Raw genomic sequence first — 20,285 nt, forward strand, 5'->3', positions numbered from 1 at the left:
TTGTTTCTCGATAGCAGTCTACACACTACCTAGCCTTGTGTGTTACCAGGATTGATTGATCATAGCTCCTTACTGGGGAGAGAGGATATGAGTCACCTCCTCTCTGCATTCAGAGTCCTGATAATCAATTATTGGAGCAGTGTGAAAGGAGCCTGAACGTCCAGATGTGAAATGGAGACTCAGTCATTACCCAAGAGCTGATCCATCAACAGACAGTTACAGTACTGTGTGCACCAGTCTTTCATTGTCTTACATTTCCTTGCAGCTGTTTTTCAACTTGAAGATGACACCAACAATTCACACATTTCTCCTGACTTGGTTGTTAAGCCAGCAGGTAATATTCTCAACCCACACCCTGTTGACCTTGCTTTCCCCTGCCCACATCTTCATAATAATACTGTTCCCAGGGCTGAGTACATAGAGGATAGTAGATGGCATGAATCTTGGAGAAGTCATGTAAAGGTATCAGTAAGGGGAAGGTTGTGTTGGATGATTATGAGTAATATACACTGATAAATGTATGTGAAATATCATGACAGACCTTTTATTTTGTATGCTGAATAAAATTTGATTGAAGAAATAGAAAAATGTAGTACCCATAAATACAAAAGGATCAGAGACCTCATCCTTGCCTTTCTGTACCTCATATAGCATAATGAGATTTTACCATGTATGTGCCATGTATGAGATTGGAGCATGTGACATCTCATGCTGTAGGCTCCAGACATCACCCAGCACATGGTGATAACTTAGCAAACTTAGCTGGTAACAGAGAACCCAACTTCTTTGTTTCAGGTGACTGAACCTTCCAATCTGGACATGGCTCTTAATGCATTTGATGATCAGTATGAGGCCCATGTCCAAGGAATGGAGAAAAATTTAGCCAAGTTGTTAGAAGAACACTTCAATATAAATAGGCAATTAAAATTTGAATGGAAAAAGGCAGAAAAATAATGGAAGGGGCTAAAAATGACACGGATCTATCCAGAAGGATTCCATGAATTCCATGGTACAGCTTTAGTAACCAATACTGGGTCATCTACTCTGATTTTAACAAAGCTGTTAGAGAATTTAAGAAAAATTCCAGTAACTTTCATTACAAGGCCTTTCATTACTACTTAAAAAAAGCTCTTCAGCTTCTGAATAACCGGAATTGTTATACAGTTTACTGAGGCACCACAAATAAATTTCATTACAGCGGGAAAGGCTCTGTGCGGGTTCAACAGTTTGCTTCCTCATCTTTGGGAAGACAGAGTAGCTCTTAATACTTTTGGTGGTGCTAATGGGACACTGTCATCAAAACCTGCTTGGGGATTCACATAACTGAATTTTGCTACATCCCTAAAGGAGAGGAGATGTTAAATCCAGTCTATGACGTACATCACAAAGTCATTGTAACACCAAGTGAAAAAGACAATGACAATATTTTCCTGAACTGCTCACAGAGATGGAAAAGCAACTTCAATTGCTTCTACAGCTCAGGTGAGTGTGGGTCTGTGTCTGCCTTTCAAAGCATAGTTCAAGCCTCATTTATAGTAATCCTTCCTTAATACTTCCAGAGAAAATTATTGTACCATGCTCTCTGTCATAGGTCTGAAATCACACTCAGTTTTAATTCTGTTCAAGCATCAGTGGCTCTGTGCCTCTTGGCAACTACCCAGATATCTATGCCTCAATTTCCCCATTTGAATGGTAGACTCAAATGACAAATATTCTAGTCATATTGATTTGAGAATTTGAAGAGAAGCATTCAAGCCATGACTTGGCATGTAGATGTCATTCACCAAATCCCTTGTGTTTTTAATTATGAAGACCTATGTACACATCTCAGCCATCAGATCCAAATAGTGCCGGAGTAGAGCTCCACATTTACAGGAACATCACTTGCTTACAGTCTAGAGGCCTTGTCTCCTACTCCCCACCACTCAGATATTCACAGTGTCTCCCTTACTCACACCCAGGATCCACTCTATGTTGTCCCAGGAAGTTAAGTTTGACAGAGGCCAGGGAGCCAACCTGAAATGAGTTACAGTTAGACTACTGAGTGCTGAGCAATCATATCTCTAATCAGCCCTGACACTCTGAGGGGTTTCTGGAAACATGTGAAGTCCTTCCAGCTGAAGTGGAACTACAGGAAGTGATCACAGTGACTTCCTGCTTTTTCATGGAGAAGTGAAGAGTTAGGATGAAGCCTGAGGAAATCATGACCCCTACCCAGGGACACAGTTCATTCAGAGAGATGCTGTCCATCTGGGAGAAACAGTTGATGTCAGTCCAGGCAGGCTGAGAGCCACAGGTAGGTTCTAGTTCACACCAGCTGACAGAAGGAATCCACATTGCTGCAACAATGGACTTTCAGAAGTTTCAGACCCAGTGACCTCTTCTTGGGTGAAGAAGGAAAAGCACATAGGGCTCCCTAGAAGGCCAGGAAGACCTTTTGATAGGAAAGATAGGAAAGGCTTTTCTCCCCAGTCAGTGTCTTAGAGTGCAGGACACTGGAAGTGGTCTATCCATCAGTTTGCTCTCCTCCTGGTACTGGAGTTCTTTAGGAATCTTGAAGAATCCAGAACTGTTTAGCCAGGCACACTGACCCATAGAGCCTACTCTCCTGGGTGCTGAACTGGATGTAAAATTCTGAACGTTTAAGGGAGGCACCTGTGTCTTGAGATATCCCACATGAAACCTTTCCTTCTCTTCCCATCTGCAGGAACCAGAGACAGTCCTGCATTCCTGCTGCTTGTGGTGTTACCTGGACTCCTCCTGGTCCAGCTGCTTCCTCTTGCTGAGCTGTAGCGATCTCCTGCCTGCAGTTCACTGGGCTGGGTGTTCATGGGAGGGCAAAGAGCTAGAACTTGGCAGGTTCTCTAAGGTCTGTGGTAGAGGGAAGGGGGTGATAGTTTTGGGGAATACCTACTTTAATATTCACAACTTCCGCAGACACCCAAGCAACTTACTGGGTGTCAGAGAATCTTTATTCTGACTTCTTTATTACTTTGCTATGGTCAAAATGCAATGTTCGTCTGCATCGTCAGCAGTAACAATTTTAAAGCATGCAATATGTGATGAATTTTACAACCTAGTGAAATAAACTGCCTATAATCACACCTTGATATCTGTGACTTGGTATTTCTGTAGACTGTATTATTTGTTTGAGAAACTCTCCTAAGCATGAGGTCTGATGCTCACACTGATACAGCTGAGAAAGTTCATGTAGTACATTTGTCACAGATGCTCCTGCAGGACAAACTGAGTGGGACATACCTGTAAGGGATGACCTAGATAAAGTCCTGCACTTTAAATATCTACTTATATTGGAAAAAGTAACACCATGGGAGTTTATGTTCTGAGATATGTATATACAGACTACAATTCTATGCATACCTCCTTCCTAGTTGCCAGGAACAAAGGAGTTCCATTGCAAAAACTGGGGTGGTAAAACATAGGTTTCATTAAAATATATGGAAGAGTATATAGGAAGAAAGCCCACTCCCTAGAAATGCATAAAAAGAAAATGTAATCCAATGGCCATAAAATTAAAAACCTGAAGATTCCATAATGAAGAGTATGACTTTTGGGAAACACAGAAAACCTACAGAATCAGACTCCAACCCACAGGAAGGGACCCTGGGGATGGAGTTAGCCATTCCCAGACTGAAATGACCAGGATTTGGTTATGTTTAGACACCCAGCCTCCATGTTACATAGAAATAGGAACTAACCAGACTGTCAGTCCATAACTCATTGTGACAGGGGGCAGGTGGTGGCACACCAAAATAACAATATGAGACGCTGACAAGGGCCTTAAACTTGTCTATTACAGAAACACCTTTAGCCTAGGTATTTCCCCTTATTCTGATGCCTGCTGTTCTGCCTTGTGGGTTAACTCATCTGGACAACAGCAACATTACCAAGTCCCTGAGACTATCTGGTTGGAATGTACTAATAGCTTAACAAATGTGCTTCTTCTTGATTCTTTATATAATGGAAAAAGAAACATTATGAACCATGAACTACAATAAACAAACAAAATAAATAAATAAATACCTATACACATCCTTCCACTCCTGGTCAGAGCAGGGATAGCTAACTCAACAACCATAAACACAGCAATTTTTTTTTTTTGGCCATGGGAAACAAAGCATTAAGAAACTAAGTAGATAGGCTGACATAACCTAGAGGCATTGTTAGTTTATATTGCTGAATGAGAACAACAGTTAGACTCCCTTCCAGATGTGCTCCTACAAAACCAGAGAGGGTTAGACTTACTTCTCATGACACAAAGCGGACTATGTATGACTTTCTGAGAAGATTGTTGATTTAATGCTGGTTAATCAGAAGCATTTAGAAAAAAGTCATGGTTGGGAAAGACAAGAGAGAGAGAGAGAAAGAGAGAGAGAGAGAGACAGAGACAGAGACAGAGACAGAGAGACAGAGAGAGAGAGATCAGATAATTGGTGTCAGTCTCTGTTCTCTTGGTCCCCCTGGCTAACTACTCTGCTAGCAGCACTGACTGGCCCTTTAATTCTCATTCTGATTGGATTCATGAATGGCCCTCCATCTTATATTATAGAGCAATACATAGCCATAATTTGACCCATCCTCTTAGACTAGTGGGGAATGTTAATGGCCCCCAGACAGTACAGCTGATTCTGTGATCCAAGTACCATTCAGGATGTAAAACTGAGCATCACAAGCCAAAATTAAAACAAAGTCCTAATCTATCCAAGTCCAAAGTTTGGGAAAGTCTCTACCTTGCTTTTTGGCTTCTGAAGTTCTGCTTTGTCTTGTTACTGAAGTATGCCAATGCACAATATGGTGTTTGTGTTTAAAGCTCACCCAGAGAAAGCTTGGAACTGCACTCAGGTCCTGAATACCCAGTGTAGTCACTGACCAGCTAATGAAGACTTTCTATTGGCTTAAATCATGTTCCAGTAGTATATTCTGGTGGAAACCCTACAACACCAGAATCCCTATTCTCATATCCTTAACTCTAAAGCCAGAACCAAGTGGCTGAAGCTGCCAAGTTCTGCTGATTGAAGGGGCTGGAACTTGGCTCCTTGATCAAATATCTGTTCACCAGATTTCTGTTTTTGATCATTTCTTCCACTGCTTAAGCTTTTCTTTAATTCCTTTTTCACTAGGTGGATGCTTAGCTGGGTGTAGTCTTGCTTTGAGGTCACCACTCCTTTATTTCATTTAGCAGCAGGCTTTTGTTTAAACTCTTTTGCTCCTTGAGCACTGGAATTTACTCTACTATAGTTCCTGATGCTCTTTTTTTCTTTAAACAACATGGTGACATGCAAGCCGATGCTATTGTCGATGGCCATGTCCGTGTCCTTGGTCCTGCCACAGGTGGAGTCTGTGTTGATATTCATTGCTGTGTTAGCACAGGGGCCCATGGGAAACAAGTGTTCATCCATGAGTTCAAGTACAAGGTTCTTCCTGTGCTGGCCCCTCCCCTTCACTGGTCAGGGGAGAGCTGCTATCCTCACTGGAGAGCTGACCCTGTCCTTTACCTGCTCTGGAATAAAAGACTCTGATGACCCTGGCATGGGAAAGATGGCCCACACACTTGGAAATGAGAGCCCCACCCCTCACCATGGACAGAGAACTGGTCCATCCCTCACCTGAGGGGAGAGGTTCCAGCCACAAGAAATGACCAAATCAGCAGCCACCCAGGTACACAACCAGGAATTTGAACTGGGAAAACCCAACAACTATCCCATCTATGACCTGCGGGAATGTGTGAAGGCACTGGTCCTGTGTAACTATGGCCTACATGACTTGCAGCAACAGCAGGATTTCGGGTAGTTTCCCTGGGGATCCAGTGTTGATGGTATGCCAGAGGCTAAAGGCCTTGAACCAGACCAACAGCACATACAACAAACATTTGCAAAGGAAAGATATTTGGACAAAACAGTATAGTTCATGATAAACAGCAGCTCCCTAAAAGTTAGCAAAGATCAACCAACTGTTGTTTTCTGCAGAATATACCTCTCTGTCTCTGAAACACACACACACACACACACACACACACACACACACACACACACACACACACACACACCAATCAGTTTTGTGGGGACTAACAGAATAGCCTAACTATATTTTATGCAGACAGAGGCTGGAAATGCAGTTTGACTGACAGAGAGATTGTCAAGCAGCACCAGGTCCTGGGTTCTATTTTTGTACTAATAAATCTGGTTTGTGGCCAGAAAAATCAGGAGTTCAGGTTTTGCTCAGCCACAGAAGCCAGGAAGACGCAAATCCAGGTTAATTCGACCGTGTCTCAAAGGAAAGCAAAAACAAAAAGCACAAAATAAAAAAGTTGTAAAATGGAAAAATTATAGTGACAAAATGCAATTTACCTAAATTACCCAGCTCATAAACCATCTGGCTTCCCTTTCAAATCTAATCTGAAACTGAAAGTATACTGTCCACAGGACAAAAAGGTCACAGCACTGATTTCCGCCACCCTTGCTTTTAGAAAAGGCCAGACACCCAGCCACAAAAGATCTGCTCTGGTACCTGACAAATCCAAACTCTGTGCTCCCAGCAGGGAGGCCTCTAAAGTTGAAGGGACTCAGAAAAATCTGAGGGCTGCAATGAGTGTAGCAGCGGGTGAGGATGGTCTATAACTCAAGGGTTAAAGCCAGCAGTTCAATTCTGGGCAAGAAATAGCCCATGTGGAGGCTATTGATTTTTCTAGAAACTTAAAAAATATAATGCAGGACCACTCAATTTACCTCCCAGGCCTTCAGGAAGCAACTGCATCTCTGTACATAGGTGCTATGTATACAGACTTTTTCATTCCTGTACTTCCTGGGTTTTCAGGACAGAACAGGGATATGCTTCATTAATCCCATTTTCCTCCAAGCTCTGAGCAAACATTAACTTCTATCCTCTTTTCTGTTTTATTTATCCACTTCTAATTTAAGAGTTTGAAAAGCTATATTCTTGCTGTTTAGCTCAGTCTTAGACAGATTTTAAGGTCCTCCTGCACCAGATCTCCTGTATGTTGGGAGCATAAACGTATTTTTTTAATTGTAGAATCTTGAACATTGAGTGCAGATATAAAGTGAAATAGAAGGAGACTGGGAGTGAGAGAGAAAAGGGGGAATGGTGATGAAGGAAAAGAGTGAGATGGATGTCTTTATTGATGTCTAAGGTATTAGCTACACAGAATTCCATGGTGAATTTTAACTGGCAGGGACAAATTTCTTGAGTTTATACTAAGGCTGAAGTGACTCAAGTTACATATCTTCAGTCTGTGTGGGGTGTGAAAGGCATCAGGGCCAGGGAAGGAGGTTGTACTTAGTTGTCCCAGAGGGAAGTAGACACCCGTCTTGATAAGTCAAATATCTGAATCAAATTCATGAGGAACTAGGGAGGGGAGGAGAGAATTGGAAACTTACTCCAGGCTTGCTGGTCCATGCTTCCTGAGTGAGTTCCTCTGCTGACTGACCAACCCTACAGGATCCCTTACTGCCAGCACCTGCATGAGGAATTCTCAAAACTGTTGTCTTTGAAACAGAATTTTGAAGCTTAAGTTTTAAGACAAGAAAGGGATGGTGTTAGCTGAGGCTGGAGAAAAAACTAGAAGTGGAAAATGTATGCCACTTAGAGCAGATTTACTGTCAAGTTTGATATAGCTCAGTGGAAAGGTGCTTGCCTGGAATGCACAACATTCTGTGTTCAATACTGAGTATTGACCAATTAGAATCCATGTTGGGTGGTCCTTCCCCAAAGGTAACCTCTTATGCTGGAGAGATGGCTCCTTGGTTGGAGGAAGTAGTTCCTCTTGCAGAGGGATCAGAGTTTAGTTCCATCACCCATGTCAGGTGGCTCACAACTGCCCGTAAATCCAGCTCTGGAGAACCTGACACCTCTGGCCTCAGAGGGCACCTGCACTAAGATGCACAATGCTCCCTACCCCAGGACATGCATGATGAGGGATGTCCTGTATATATGCTTCTCTTATTGGTTGATGAATAAAACAGTGTGGCCAATAAAGGCAGGAAGATAGGCTGGACTAGGAGATGAGGAGAATTCCGGCAGAGGGAGACCGTGGAGAGACACCATGAAGACAAGTAAGTAGTAACAGGTCTGGGCCCTTTTCTGGTAAGATAAGACCACATGGAAATACTTAGATTAATAAAAATGGATTAATAATTAAGACAGAGATAGCCAATAAGAAGGCCTGGCCATTGGCCAACAATTTTATAATTAATATAGCATCTGTATGCTTATTTGGGGTGAATCTGCAGTAAGACCAGCTGGAAAGAACCTCTGCAACAAAACGGCGCACACCGTTGGGTGAGATTTTCCATGTAAAACTTGACAAAACTTAAAAAGCAATTCTTGAAACAAAAGAACAGAGACAAGCACAGCTTCTTGGTAGCAGCATTTTCTTGAGTGGACTCTGTTTCCTAGAGACAATCACAGGCTTGAGGCTCCTTTAAGGGAGGCATCCTGACTCAGCATTAGTGGCAAATTGAAGGGCTCTTTTAAAAGGCTCTGATTCTAAACAATTAAATGGTGTGTATGAGTAGTCAGGAGCATGCTGCTTGAAGGCCAAATAGACAGGAGTCCAGGCGGTAAGCACAGCTCCCAGAGCTAGCAGTAAGTGTACCCCTGCCATGTTGGAAATCCAGTTGCTAAAACTTCCTGCAGTCAGAAAAAGATAAAGATATACAGTATATACAGATATACAGATAGACAAATTCAAAGAAAAAACTCTAATGGTTTACAGTGTGTTTACAGGCTTGGGAGAGAAAAGAAAAAGAATTAAGTGGTTAAAAAAGAAATAGAGTACCTGGGGATGGAGGCACATGCCTTTAATCCCAGCACTCGGGAGGTAGAGGCAAGCAGATCTCTGTGATTTCAAGGCCAGCCTTGTCTATAGGGTGAATTCCAGGACAAGCACAAATACACAGAGAAACCCTGTCTGGAGGAACAAATAAATAAAGGTAAAAGAAATAGAGTAAAAAAAAGCCACATAAAGATGGAAAATACACAGAGAGTCTGGATACTGTATGTTATCGTGTTGTTTTTAAATTGTTTGATTTCTGAGGAAAGAGCAACAGCTGCTCACAGACATTTGATTATAATGCTGCTGGATTAATCCAACTTATATATTTTTAAAATGATTTGACTCAAATTTTAAGTCTAAGAACATGTTACTTTTGAAAGGAGATTCTGTTTTTGCTTCCACAGAAAATGAAAAGCTGTGGATTCCTTCAAGACTAATATGGTTTGATCAAGCAAGATCCCCTGAAGCAGTGGCCCAAATGATCCAACATCCAAAACAGCTGAAATGGTACAGCCTCAGAATACTACAGCCAGGATTTGGCCAGGTTTCTGGGTTTTCTCGGGATCCCCATGGTAATAACAGTGCCCCCAAACAGCAAGAAGCAGTTTGGAGAGAACAAAGAACAAATTCCCAAAAACTGTTTATATGTTTTTCATTTAAATGGGATTGGTCATAAATGGCTAATGATCACAGTCAATCTCCTTAAAAAATTATTGGACATGCAGGACACACACGGGAATATGGTAATCATATGAATACTTTGTATTGGTATGGATTTTCGTTTATTGACATAAATTTAAGGTCAATTTTGTGATATGTATATTTTTTCTCTTGTTTATGTATTGTGTTTATAAATCTTATTTTAAAATGAAATGTACAATTAAATACTGATTATATATAGTCACATATAATAGTCAAAATTTACATTAATTAAGTTGTCTAGATATAGAGATATATTTGAAATGGATAGACAGTATTCAAAAAGTATTTCAAGACCTTCAGAACATGGCATTTAAAATGATGTATTAGGGTTTTTCACGAATGTGAGACACAACAGCTCCTGACACACCAATTACCTAGAGAGGAAGATGAGCATTAAAGAAACTTGATATGGAGTTGCTTTCAATATGGCAAGACTAGACTTTTGGGCAAGAAACTGTTCTTGCCTGGACTGTTGGACTGTATGCTATATAAATTGGACATGCAGGACACACAGGAAAGTGACTGCTGAATTTGCAAAACAAGATGGGACATCAGGGTTCCTGCTTCATGGAAGAGTCTGCCAGACATTCTGCAAGACACAGAGAAAAATGACTGTCAAACTGCCAATACAGGTGGACAGTTTAAAACTTCCTAATTCACTGAGAAGTCTGCCAGACACACTGTGGCCTATGAGCTGAAGATGAATGCTCCAAATTACAAAAAAACTTTGGGTGACTGTCCAGGCAGTGAGATGTTTCTGTCAACTCTAGAGTTTATACATTATCTTTCTGAGGTTTTTGGTGAAGTTGAAGACAGTTATGGTTATGGTTTTCCTTAGTTATGATAAAAGATAAGTTACATATAAAAGTTTTGACTCACATAGGTAGGATAGATGAGAGAAATTTTCTTTAAATTTTGCCAAATGTTAATGAACTAAATATTGTTAACAATACTTCTTACTTGATATCTGTTTTATTATATGTAATTTTACTATCTAAAGTTGAAACATTTCTGGTTTTTTAGACAGAAAAGAGGCGATGTGTGTGTGTGTGTGTGTGTGTGTGTGTGTGTGTGTGTGTGTGTGTGTGTGTGTGTGTATGTGTTTCTCTTATTGGTTGATGAATAAAACACTGTTAGGCCAATAGAGGCAGGAAGATAGGCAGGACTTTGAGGCAAGGAGTATTCTGGGAAATGTAGGCAAAGGGAGACTGCAGAGAGACACCATGTAGTCAAGAAAGGAGTAACAGGTACAAACTGTTCTCTGGTAAGATAAATCACGTGAATATACTTAGATTAACAGAAATGGATTAATAATTAAGATGGAGCTAGCCAATAAGAAGCACTAGCTATCGGCCCACACTTTATAATTAATTTAAATCTCTATGTGCATATTTGGGGCAAATCAGCAGTTGGATGAGCTGGAAAGAACCTCTGCCATATATGCATGCATACACATTACTAAAAAGAAAAATACATCTTTTAAAGCAAATTATGTCAGAATTAACAAAGGAGATCATTAGAAATGCTAAATGCATGACTTTGGGACTGGGATCCACAAATCTCTGTTGGTGACAAGTTTCTAGAGAACTTCTTATACAACCTAACTTTAGGAAGCATTTTGAATAAGTAGCAAGATCCTAAATGGCTCAGGCTGTACACAAGACCAAGGGAAATCGTCTGTGTTTCTATGCTGGGCAGAGCTTAATTTTACCTTTGTTTTTGTTTTCAGAGTCTCATAACATCCTAAACTTGCCTGGAACTTCGGATGCCCCTGCCTCTACATCCCAAAGGCTGGGATTATAGGTGTGTGCTGCCATACATGGGTGTCTAAGAAGACTTCAAGAATTCAGATGGATATCTTATGTAGCAGAATATGGTTATTTTACAATAATTAATGATGTTTTAAAGGTTGAGGATGTGCAGAAGGTGGAAACCTTCACTGCAGTTGTTTCTGTAGAGTCCTCTAAAGGCTCAGGGCAGGAGAAGCCAAGATATGGAGGAGGAGCCTTCCCAAGAATAGCTAGCTAGCTGCCCCATGCAACAACTTTCTGCCTTTCTAAAGGTGTGGGGAAGAGTATTGCCATGCCAGAGAAGTCAAAACTCTGTGGAAAGTAACAGAAGAGGTTCAGATAAGTGTGGGAAGAGTGTTCATGATTTTCCAAAGCCATAGACAGAAATGAAGGGATGAATCCACACCAATGGGCAGTGACCTTTCTTGTGATTTCTTGTCTTGCATTTCAGTGTGTATGTTACAGCTCCACATATCAAAAAGTAGTGCAAACAATACATTCTCATAAGATACAGCTATTAATAAGGCTGGTTGTGTTAGTCTGCTTTCTTGCTTTTTATTTTTCTTGTGTGTGTGTGTGTGTGTGTGTGTGTGTGTGTGTGTGTGTTTGTGTGTGTGTGTCCATGCACATGTGTGGGCATATGCAGTTGTGTGGACACATGCATGTCTGTGGGAACATGCATGTGGAAGTCATAGCACAATCTCTGCTGTCTTTCCTCAGACACTCTCCACCATTTTTGTAAAAACAGGGTCTCTCACAGTCCTGGGACACACCATGTAGGCTGGTTTGGCTGCCCAGAGAGAGGAGGGGATCTCGGGACCCATCTCTCTCCACCTCCCAGTGCTAGAATACAAATGCATGTCATCACACCCTGATATTTTCCTATGGGTTGCCGGAAGCAAACTCAGGTCTATGTGTGCATGGCAAATACTTTACCCACTGAGCTATCTCCTCAGTTTGTGTTTATTGCTATCACAAAATGCTTGATGCTAGAAAGTTAATAAAGTCAAGGTGTTTACTCAGTTCACAGTCTGATAGCTGGAAAGTGTAAATATCATGGCAAGGCTGGCTGGTTTGGGTATTCCTGGCAGAATCACAATATATCACAGAAGCCATTGCCATGTGCAGAAGGAAATACCGCCTATAGAGGAGCCAGAGAGGTTCTAGGGCGAGACTAGCCACATATGGGATCTGAGCAGGATCCCACATGTGAAATGATCTGTTCTAAAGGTGATATCCTTCAGGACCTGGTCACTTCCCAGAAGACTTCACCTATAAAGGTTTCCCCACCTTCATATGGCCACACGGGGGACCTGTGGATGATAAACATATTCAAATCATAGAACATACTGACAGCATTAAAAGTCATCAAAGCTATCTAGCTGAGTGTGAGCCATTCAAATATGGAGAAGAATTTTAGAGTCTGTACAAAGTAAATCATCAGGGTGTATGAGAGATCTGCTAAAATATGATCTGTTTCTCCCTGATAGTCTACACACTACCTAGCCTTGTATGTTTCCAGTATTGATTGGTCCTGGGGCCAGAAGATGTCAGTCTTCTCATCTCTAATAAGGGACCCAAGCAGAGCTATTCAGAATCCTGATAATCACTTCTTGGAACAGGAGCCTGGACATCCAGATGTGAAATGGAGACTCAGTCATTTCTCCAGAGCTGATCCACCAACAGAAAGTTACAGTACTGTGGGCACCAGTCTTTCATTGTCTTGCAGCTGTTTTTCAACTTGAAGATGACACCAACAATTCACACATTTCTCCTTACTTTGTTGTTAAGCAAGCAGGTAATATTCTCAACCCACACTCTGTTGGCCCTGCTTTCCCTGATCAGATCTTCATGATATTACTGTTCCCAGGGCTGAGTACAAAGAGAACAGTAGAGGGCATGAATCTTGGAGAAGTCATGTAAAGGTATCAGTAAGGGGAAGGTTGTGTGTGGATGATTATGAGCAATATACACTGATAAATGTATATGAAATAAAATAAATATATGAAATATCATGATAGACCTTTTATTTTGTATGCTGAATAAAATTTGACTGAAGAAATAGAAAAATGTAGTGCCCATAATACAAATGGATCAGAGACCTCAGCCTTGCCTTTCTACAAACCTTAGAACATAATGAGATTGTGTCCATGCAAGTGCCATGCATGAGGTTGAAGGTGACATCTCATGCTGTAGGCTCCAGACAGCACCCAGAACATGCTGATAACTTAGCAAACTTGGCTAGTAACAAAGAACCATACTTCTTCCTTTCAGGTGACAGGGCAGACTGAGTCTTCCAATCTGGACATGGCTCCCGATGCATTTGATGATCAGTATGAGGGCTGTGTCCAGGAAATGGAGAAAAAAGCACCCCAATTGTTAGAATAAGGCTTCAACATGAATAAGGACTTAAAAGTTGAGTGGGAAAAGGCAGAGAAAAAATGGAAGGAGATAAAAAACAAAATGACCTATCCGAAAGGTTTCAGTGATTATCATGGAACAGCTGTAGTGATGTACACGGGAGGTATCTACAAAAAGTTTAATATAGGTTTTAGAGATTTCAAGAAAGATCCCAGTAACTTTCCTTACAAGGCCTTCCATTACTATTTAACAAGAGCTCTTCAGCTTCTGAATAACAACAAATGTTACACAGTTTACCGAGGCACCAACAACAAATTTCATTACAGTGGAACAGGCTCTGTGCGGTTTGGACAGTTTGCTTCCTCATCCTTCGATAAGATGGTAGCTACTAAATTTAGTGGTGCTAGTGGGACACTGTTTACCATCAAAACCTGCTTGGGGGTTAACATAACTGGCTTTTCCTACAAACCTGAACAAAAGGTGTTAATTCCAGGCTACGAAGTGTTTAAAGCACACAAAAGCCCAGGAAGTGAAAAAACAATGGACAATATTTCTCTGACCTCCCCGAAAAGAGGGAAAAGCAACTTCAATTGCTTCTACAGCTCAGGTGAGTGTGAAAGGCAGTGGGTCTGCCTTTCAAGGAATAGTTCAAGTATCATTTATAGTAATCCTTCCTTACTACTTCCAGAGAAAATTACTCTATCATGTTCTCTGTCATAGGTCTGGAATCACACTCAATTGTAATTTGCTTCAAGCATCAGTGTCTCTGTGCTTCTTGGCAACTATCCATATATCTGTGCTTCAGTTTCCCCACTTGATTGATAAAGACTCAAATGACAAATATTCTAGTCATATTGCTTTGAGAATTTAAAAGGAAGCATTGAAGACATGACTTGGCATATAGATGTCATTCACCAAATGCCTTCTGTTTTTAATTATGAAGACCTATTTACACATCTCAGCCATCAAATCCAAAGTCATGCTGGAGTAGAGCTCCACATTTACAAGAACATCACTTGCTTACAGTCTAGAGACCTTGTCTCCTACTCCCCTCCACTCAGATATTCACAGTGTCTCCCTTACTCACATTGGACTCCACTCTGTGTTGTCCCAGGAAGTTATGTTTGACAGAGGCCAGGGAGCCAACCTGAAATGAGTTACAGTTAGACTACTGAGTGCTGAGCAACCATATCTTTACTCAGCCCTGACACTCTGAGGGGTTTCTGGAGAGATGAGAAGTCTTTGGAGCTGAAGTGAAACTACAGGAAGTGATCACAGGGACTTCATGCGTTTGCATAGAGAAGTGAAGAGTTAGGATGAAGCCTGAGGAAATCATGACCCCTACCCAGGGGCACAGTACAGCCAGAGAGATGCTGTCCATCTGGAAGAAACAGTTGATATCCAGTCCATGCAGGCTGAGAGCCACAGGTAGGTTCTAGTTCACACCAGCTGACAGAAGGAATCCACATTGCTGCAACAATGGACTTTCAGAAGTTTCAGACTCAGAGACCTCTCTTGGGTGAAGAAGGAAAAGCACATAGGGCTCCCTAGAAGGCCAGGAAGACTCAGATAGGAAAGGCTTTTCTCCCCAGTCAGAGTCTTAGAGCACAGGACCCTGGAAGTGGTTGAAGCATCAGTTTGCTCTCCTCCTGGTACTGGAGTTCTTTAGGAATCTTGAAGACTCCAGAACTGTTTAGCCAGGCACACTGACCCCTAGTGCTTACTCTCCTGGATGTTGAACTGGATGTAAATTTCTGAACGTTTAGGGAAGACACCTGTGTCTTGAGATATCCCACATGAAACCTTTCCTTGTTTTATCTGCAGGAACCAGAGACAGCCCTGCATTCCTGCTGCTTGTGGTGTTACCTGGCCTCTTGGTTCAACTGCTTCCTCTTGCTGAGCTGTAGCGATCTCCTGCCTACAGTTCACAGGGCTGAGTGTTCATGGGAGGGCAAAGAGCTAGAACTTGGCAGGTTCTCTAAGGTCTGTGGTAGAGGGAAGGAGGTGATAGTTTGGGGGAGATCTACTTTAATATTCACAACTTCCACAGACAACCAAGCAACTTACTGGGTGTCAGTGAAACTTTATTCTGACTTCTTTATTACTTTGCTATGGTCAAAGAGCAATGCTCATCTATATTGTCAGCAGTAACAATTTTAAAGCATGCATTATGTGATGAATTTTACAACCTAGTGAAATAAACTGCCTATAATCACACCTTGATATCTGTGACTTGGTATTTCTGTAGACTGTATTATTTGTTTGAGAAACTCTCCTAAGCATGAGGTCTGATGCTCACACTGATACAGCTGAGAAAGTTCATGTTGTACATTTGTCACAGATGCTCCTGCAGGACAAACTGAATGGGACATACCTGTAAGGGATGACCTAGATAAAGTCCTGCACTTTAAATATCTACTTATATTGGAAAAAGAAACACCGTGGGAGTTTATGTTTTGAGATATGTATTACAGACCACAATTCTATGCATACCTTGTTCCTAGTTGCCAGGAAGAAGAGTTCCATTGCAAAAACAGGGACAGTAAAACAGAGGTTTCCTGAAAAGATGTGGATGAATGTATAGAAAGAAAGCCCACTCCCTAGAAATGCATAAAAAGAAAATGTAATCCAATGGCCATAAAATTTAAAAACTGGGGATTCCATAAAATAGAATATGGCCTTTTGGAAACACAGAAAACCTACAGAATCAGACTCCAACCCACAGGAAAGGACCCTGGGGATAGAGTTAGCCATTCCCAGATTGAAATGGTCAGGATTTCTGGTTATGTTTAGACACCCAGCCTCCATGTTACATAGAAATAGGAACTAACCAGACAGTCAGTCTATAACTGTGACGGGGCAGGTGGTGGCAAACCAAAATAAGAATATGGGACGCTGACAAGGGCCTTAAACTTGTCTATTACAGAAACACCTTTTTTTATTTTTTTTATTATTATTAATTCAAGTTAGGGAACAGGATTGTTTCACATGTAAGTTGCCTCTCCTTCTCCCTCTCCTCACCCCCATCCCTCCTCCCCCACCTCCAACCTACCCCCCACCCCATCCACCCACCAATCCCCAGGCAGGGTAGGGCCCCCAACAGGGGCTCCGAAAATCCACCATATCTTCCTGCGCTGGGCCTAGGCCCCTATCCATGTGTCCAGAGACAGAGTGCATCCCTTCACGTGGGTTGGGCTCTCAAAGTCCCACACACACACAAGGGAAAAACGCCAGTCCACCTCTGGAGGCTCCCCGGAGTGCAGGGGCCTCCCCATTGGCATCCATGATCAGGGGGCTGGATCAGTCCTGTACTAGCCTCCCAGACAGCTGGGGTCGATATGCTTTCCCTTGTTCAGGCCAACTGTTTCTGTGGGTTTCTCCAACCTGGTACAGACCCCTTCGTTCTTCATTCCTCCCTCTCTTCACCTAGGTTCCAGATTTCAGCTCAGTGTATTTCTGTGGATGTCTGTCTCTGCTTCCATCAGCCACTGGATGAGGGCTCTAGGATAGCATAGAGAGTAGTCATCAATCTCATTCTAGGGGAAGGGCTTCTAGGCTATCCTCTCCTCCACTGCCCGGATGTCAGATCGTGTCATCCTTGCAGGTCTCTGGAGATCTCCCTAGTTCCAGATCTCTTCTCGGACCTACAGTGGCTCCCTCTAGTATGGTATCTCTCATCCTGCTCTCTTTCCTCTATTTTTCCCCCTACTCAATATCTCTGCTCCTTGATTTCCTCTCCTCTACTCTTCTTCTTGTGCTCTTATTGTGGCAGCACCCGCTCCCCTACCCTCATGCTCTCAATTAGCTCGGGAGTTCATGCCACTTCCCATTCCTGGGGTCTATTTATCCCTTAGGGTCCTCCATGTTTCTAGTTTCTTTGGAGAAGAGGATTATAGTCTGGTAAACCTTTGCTCTATGTCTAAAATTCATATATCAGTGAGTATATACCATGCTTGTCTTTTTGTGATTGGGTTACCTCACTCAGGATGGTTTCTTCTAGTTCCATCCATTTGCCTGCGAATTTCAAGATTTCATTGCTTTTTTCTGCTGAGTAGTACTCCATTGTATAAATGTACCACATTTTCTCTTTCCATTCTTCAGTTGAGGGGCATCTAGGTTGCTTCCAGGTTCTGGCTATTACAAACAATGCTGCTATGAACATGGTTGAACATATGTCCTTGTTGTATGAACATGCACTATTTGGGTATATACCCAAGAGAGGAATGGCTGGATCTTGAGATAGATTGATTCCCATTTTTCTTAGCAACCTCCATACTGATTTCCAGAATGGTCCAACAAGTTCACACTCCCACCAGCAATAGAGGAGTGTTCCTTCTTCTCCGCATCCTCTCCAGCATAGGTTGTCATTGGTATTTTTGATTTTAGCCATTCTGACAGGTGTGAGGTGGTATCTCAGAGTTGTTATGAGTTGCATTTCTCTGATGGCCAAGGATTTTGAGCACTTTCTCAAGTGTCTTTCAGCCATTTCAGATTTCTCTGTTGAAAAATCTCTGTTTAGTTCTGCACCCCACTTTTTAATTTCATTGTTTGGTGTTTTGGTGGCTAGCTTCTTGAGCTCCTTGTATATTTTGGAAATCAGCCCTCTGTCAGATGTGGGGTTGGTGAAGATCTTTTCCCATTCTGTGGGTGGTCGTTTTGTCTTACTGACTGTGCCCTTTGCCTTACAGAAACTTCTCAGTTTCAGGAGGTCCCATTTATTGATTGCAGACCTCAGTGTCTGTGCTCCTGGTGTGATGTTCAGGAATCGGTCTCCTGTGCCAATTTGTTCAAGGGTAATTCCAACTTTCTCTTCTAGAAGATTCAGTGTGGCTAGATTTATGGAGAGATCTTTGATCCATTTGCACTTAAGTTTCGTGCATGGTGACAGGTATGGATCAATCTGCAATCTTCTGCATGTCCGAATCCAATTGTGCCAGCACCATTTGTTGAAGATGCTATCTTTTTTCCATTGTATAGATTTAGCACCTTTGTCAAAAATAAGGTGTTCATAGGTGCGTGGGTTAATATCTGGGTCTTCAATTCGATTCCATTGGTCTATCTGTCTATTCTTGTGCCAATATCAAGCTGTTTTCAGAACTATGGCTCTATAGTAGAGCTTGAAGTCAGGGATGGTGATGCCTCCAGAATATCTTTTATTGAAAAGAGTTGTTTTGGCTATTCTGGGTTTTTTATTTTTCCATATAAAGTAGAGTATTGTTCTTTCAATGTTTGTGAAAAACTGTGTGGATTTTGATGGGGATTGCGTTGAATCTGTAGATTGCTTTTGGTAGGATTGCCATTTTTACTATGTTAATTCTACCTATTCAAGAGCATGGGAGATCTTTCCATTTTCTGGTATCTTCTTTAATTTCTTTCTTTAAAGTCTCAAAGTTCTTATTGTACAGGTCTTTCACTTTTTTGGTTATTTTATCTTGGGTTTCTTTAGATTCTTTAAGAGATTTGTTTATTTCTTGAATTTTTTGGTTTGTCTTTTCCTCCATTTCGTGTAATTTTTTGCTTGCTTTTTCTTCTATTTCTTTAAGGGATTTTCTTTTTTCCTCTTTGAAGGTCACTATCATCTTGCTGAGATAATTTTCTGAGGTCCATCTCTTCTTCATGCACTGTGTTGGGCTTTTCAGATCTTGCTGGAGTGGAGTCCCTAGATTCTGGTGGTGTCATATTGGTCTTTCTGTTGTTGAGCGAGTTCTTATTCTGTCTTCTTTCTATATCCTTTTCCAGTGAGTGCAGGTGAGGTCTCTCTATCTCCTCTTGTTACGCAGTAGTGTGTGGTGGCCAGGAATTCAATGTCCGAAGCTCTGGATGGTCTTGCGTCTCAAAGTAGTCTCCTCACTCTGAAGGAGTTAGGCCTCCATAGGGATCGGGTTGTGGGGGTGGGACAGGAAGTAAGAGTGGGGTGTTTCCAGGCTCTGGGGGTTCCTCACTGCCTGGGCAGGTATACTCCAAGCAGGAGCAGGCCCAGGGAGATCGGGGTGGATGGGGCTTTGGAAGGGAGTTGGGTAAGAGCAGTATCACTCACCTCCTTGCGGATCGGTCGGTGGGAAGGGAAGGAAGAGTGGCCTGTACCCAGATTCAGGGAGCTCCTCCCTGCCTGGGAGTGTCTACTCCAAGCATGCACAAGCCTGGGGAGATCTGGGTGAATGGCGATTTGGACAGGAGTTGGGTAAAAGCAGGGGGTCACTCACCTAGTTGCTGATGAGTGGGCAAAAAGGGAAGGAAGAAGCTACAGAAACACCTTTAACCTAGGTATTTCCCCTTATTCTGATGCCTGCTGTTCTGCCTTGTGGGTTAACTCATCTGGACAACAGCAATAATACCAGCCCCAGAGACTACTTGGTTGGAATGTACTAATAGCTTAACAAATGAGCTTCTTCTTGATTCTTTATATAATGGAAAAAGAAACATTATGAACCATGAACTACCATAAACAAACAAGCAAATAAATAGCTACACATGTCCTTCCACTCCTGGTCAGAGCGGGGATAGCTAGCTCAACAACCATAAACACAGCATTTTTTTTTTTTTTTTTTGGTCATGGGAAACAAAGCATTAAGAAACTAAGTAGATAGGCTGACAAGACCTAGAGGCATTGTTAGTTTATA

At 41.9% G+C, this 20,285-nt stretch overlaps 1 protein-coding gene across 1 annotated transcript; it reads left to right on the forward strand.

Moving 5' to 3' along the window:
- The first annotated feature begins 5,655 nt into the window (after positions 1–5,655).
- On the forward strand, positions 5,656–15,572 carry LOC100750708 (T-cell ecto-ADP-ribosyltransferase 1-like). Its single transcript, XM_027407499.1, is given in 5 exon segments — positions 5,656–5,807; positions 6,488–6,621; positions 13,435–13,496; positions 13,579–14,272; positions 15,490–15,572. Coding segments are annotated over 5 exon segments (1,125 nt in total).
- Positions 15,573–20,285: the final 4,713 nt, after the last annotated feature.

This window comes from Cricetulus griseus, chromosome 3 (assembly GCF_003668045.3).
Source record: "Cricetulus griseus strain 17A/GY chromosome 3, alternate assembly CriGri-PICRH-1.0, whole genome shotgun sequence".
Lineage (NCBI taxonomy): Eukaryota > Metazoa > Chordata > Mammalia > Rodentia > Cricetidae > Cricetulus > Cricetulus griseus.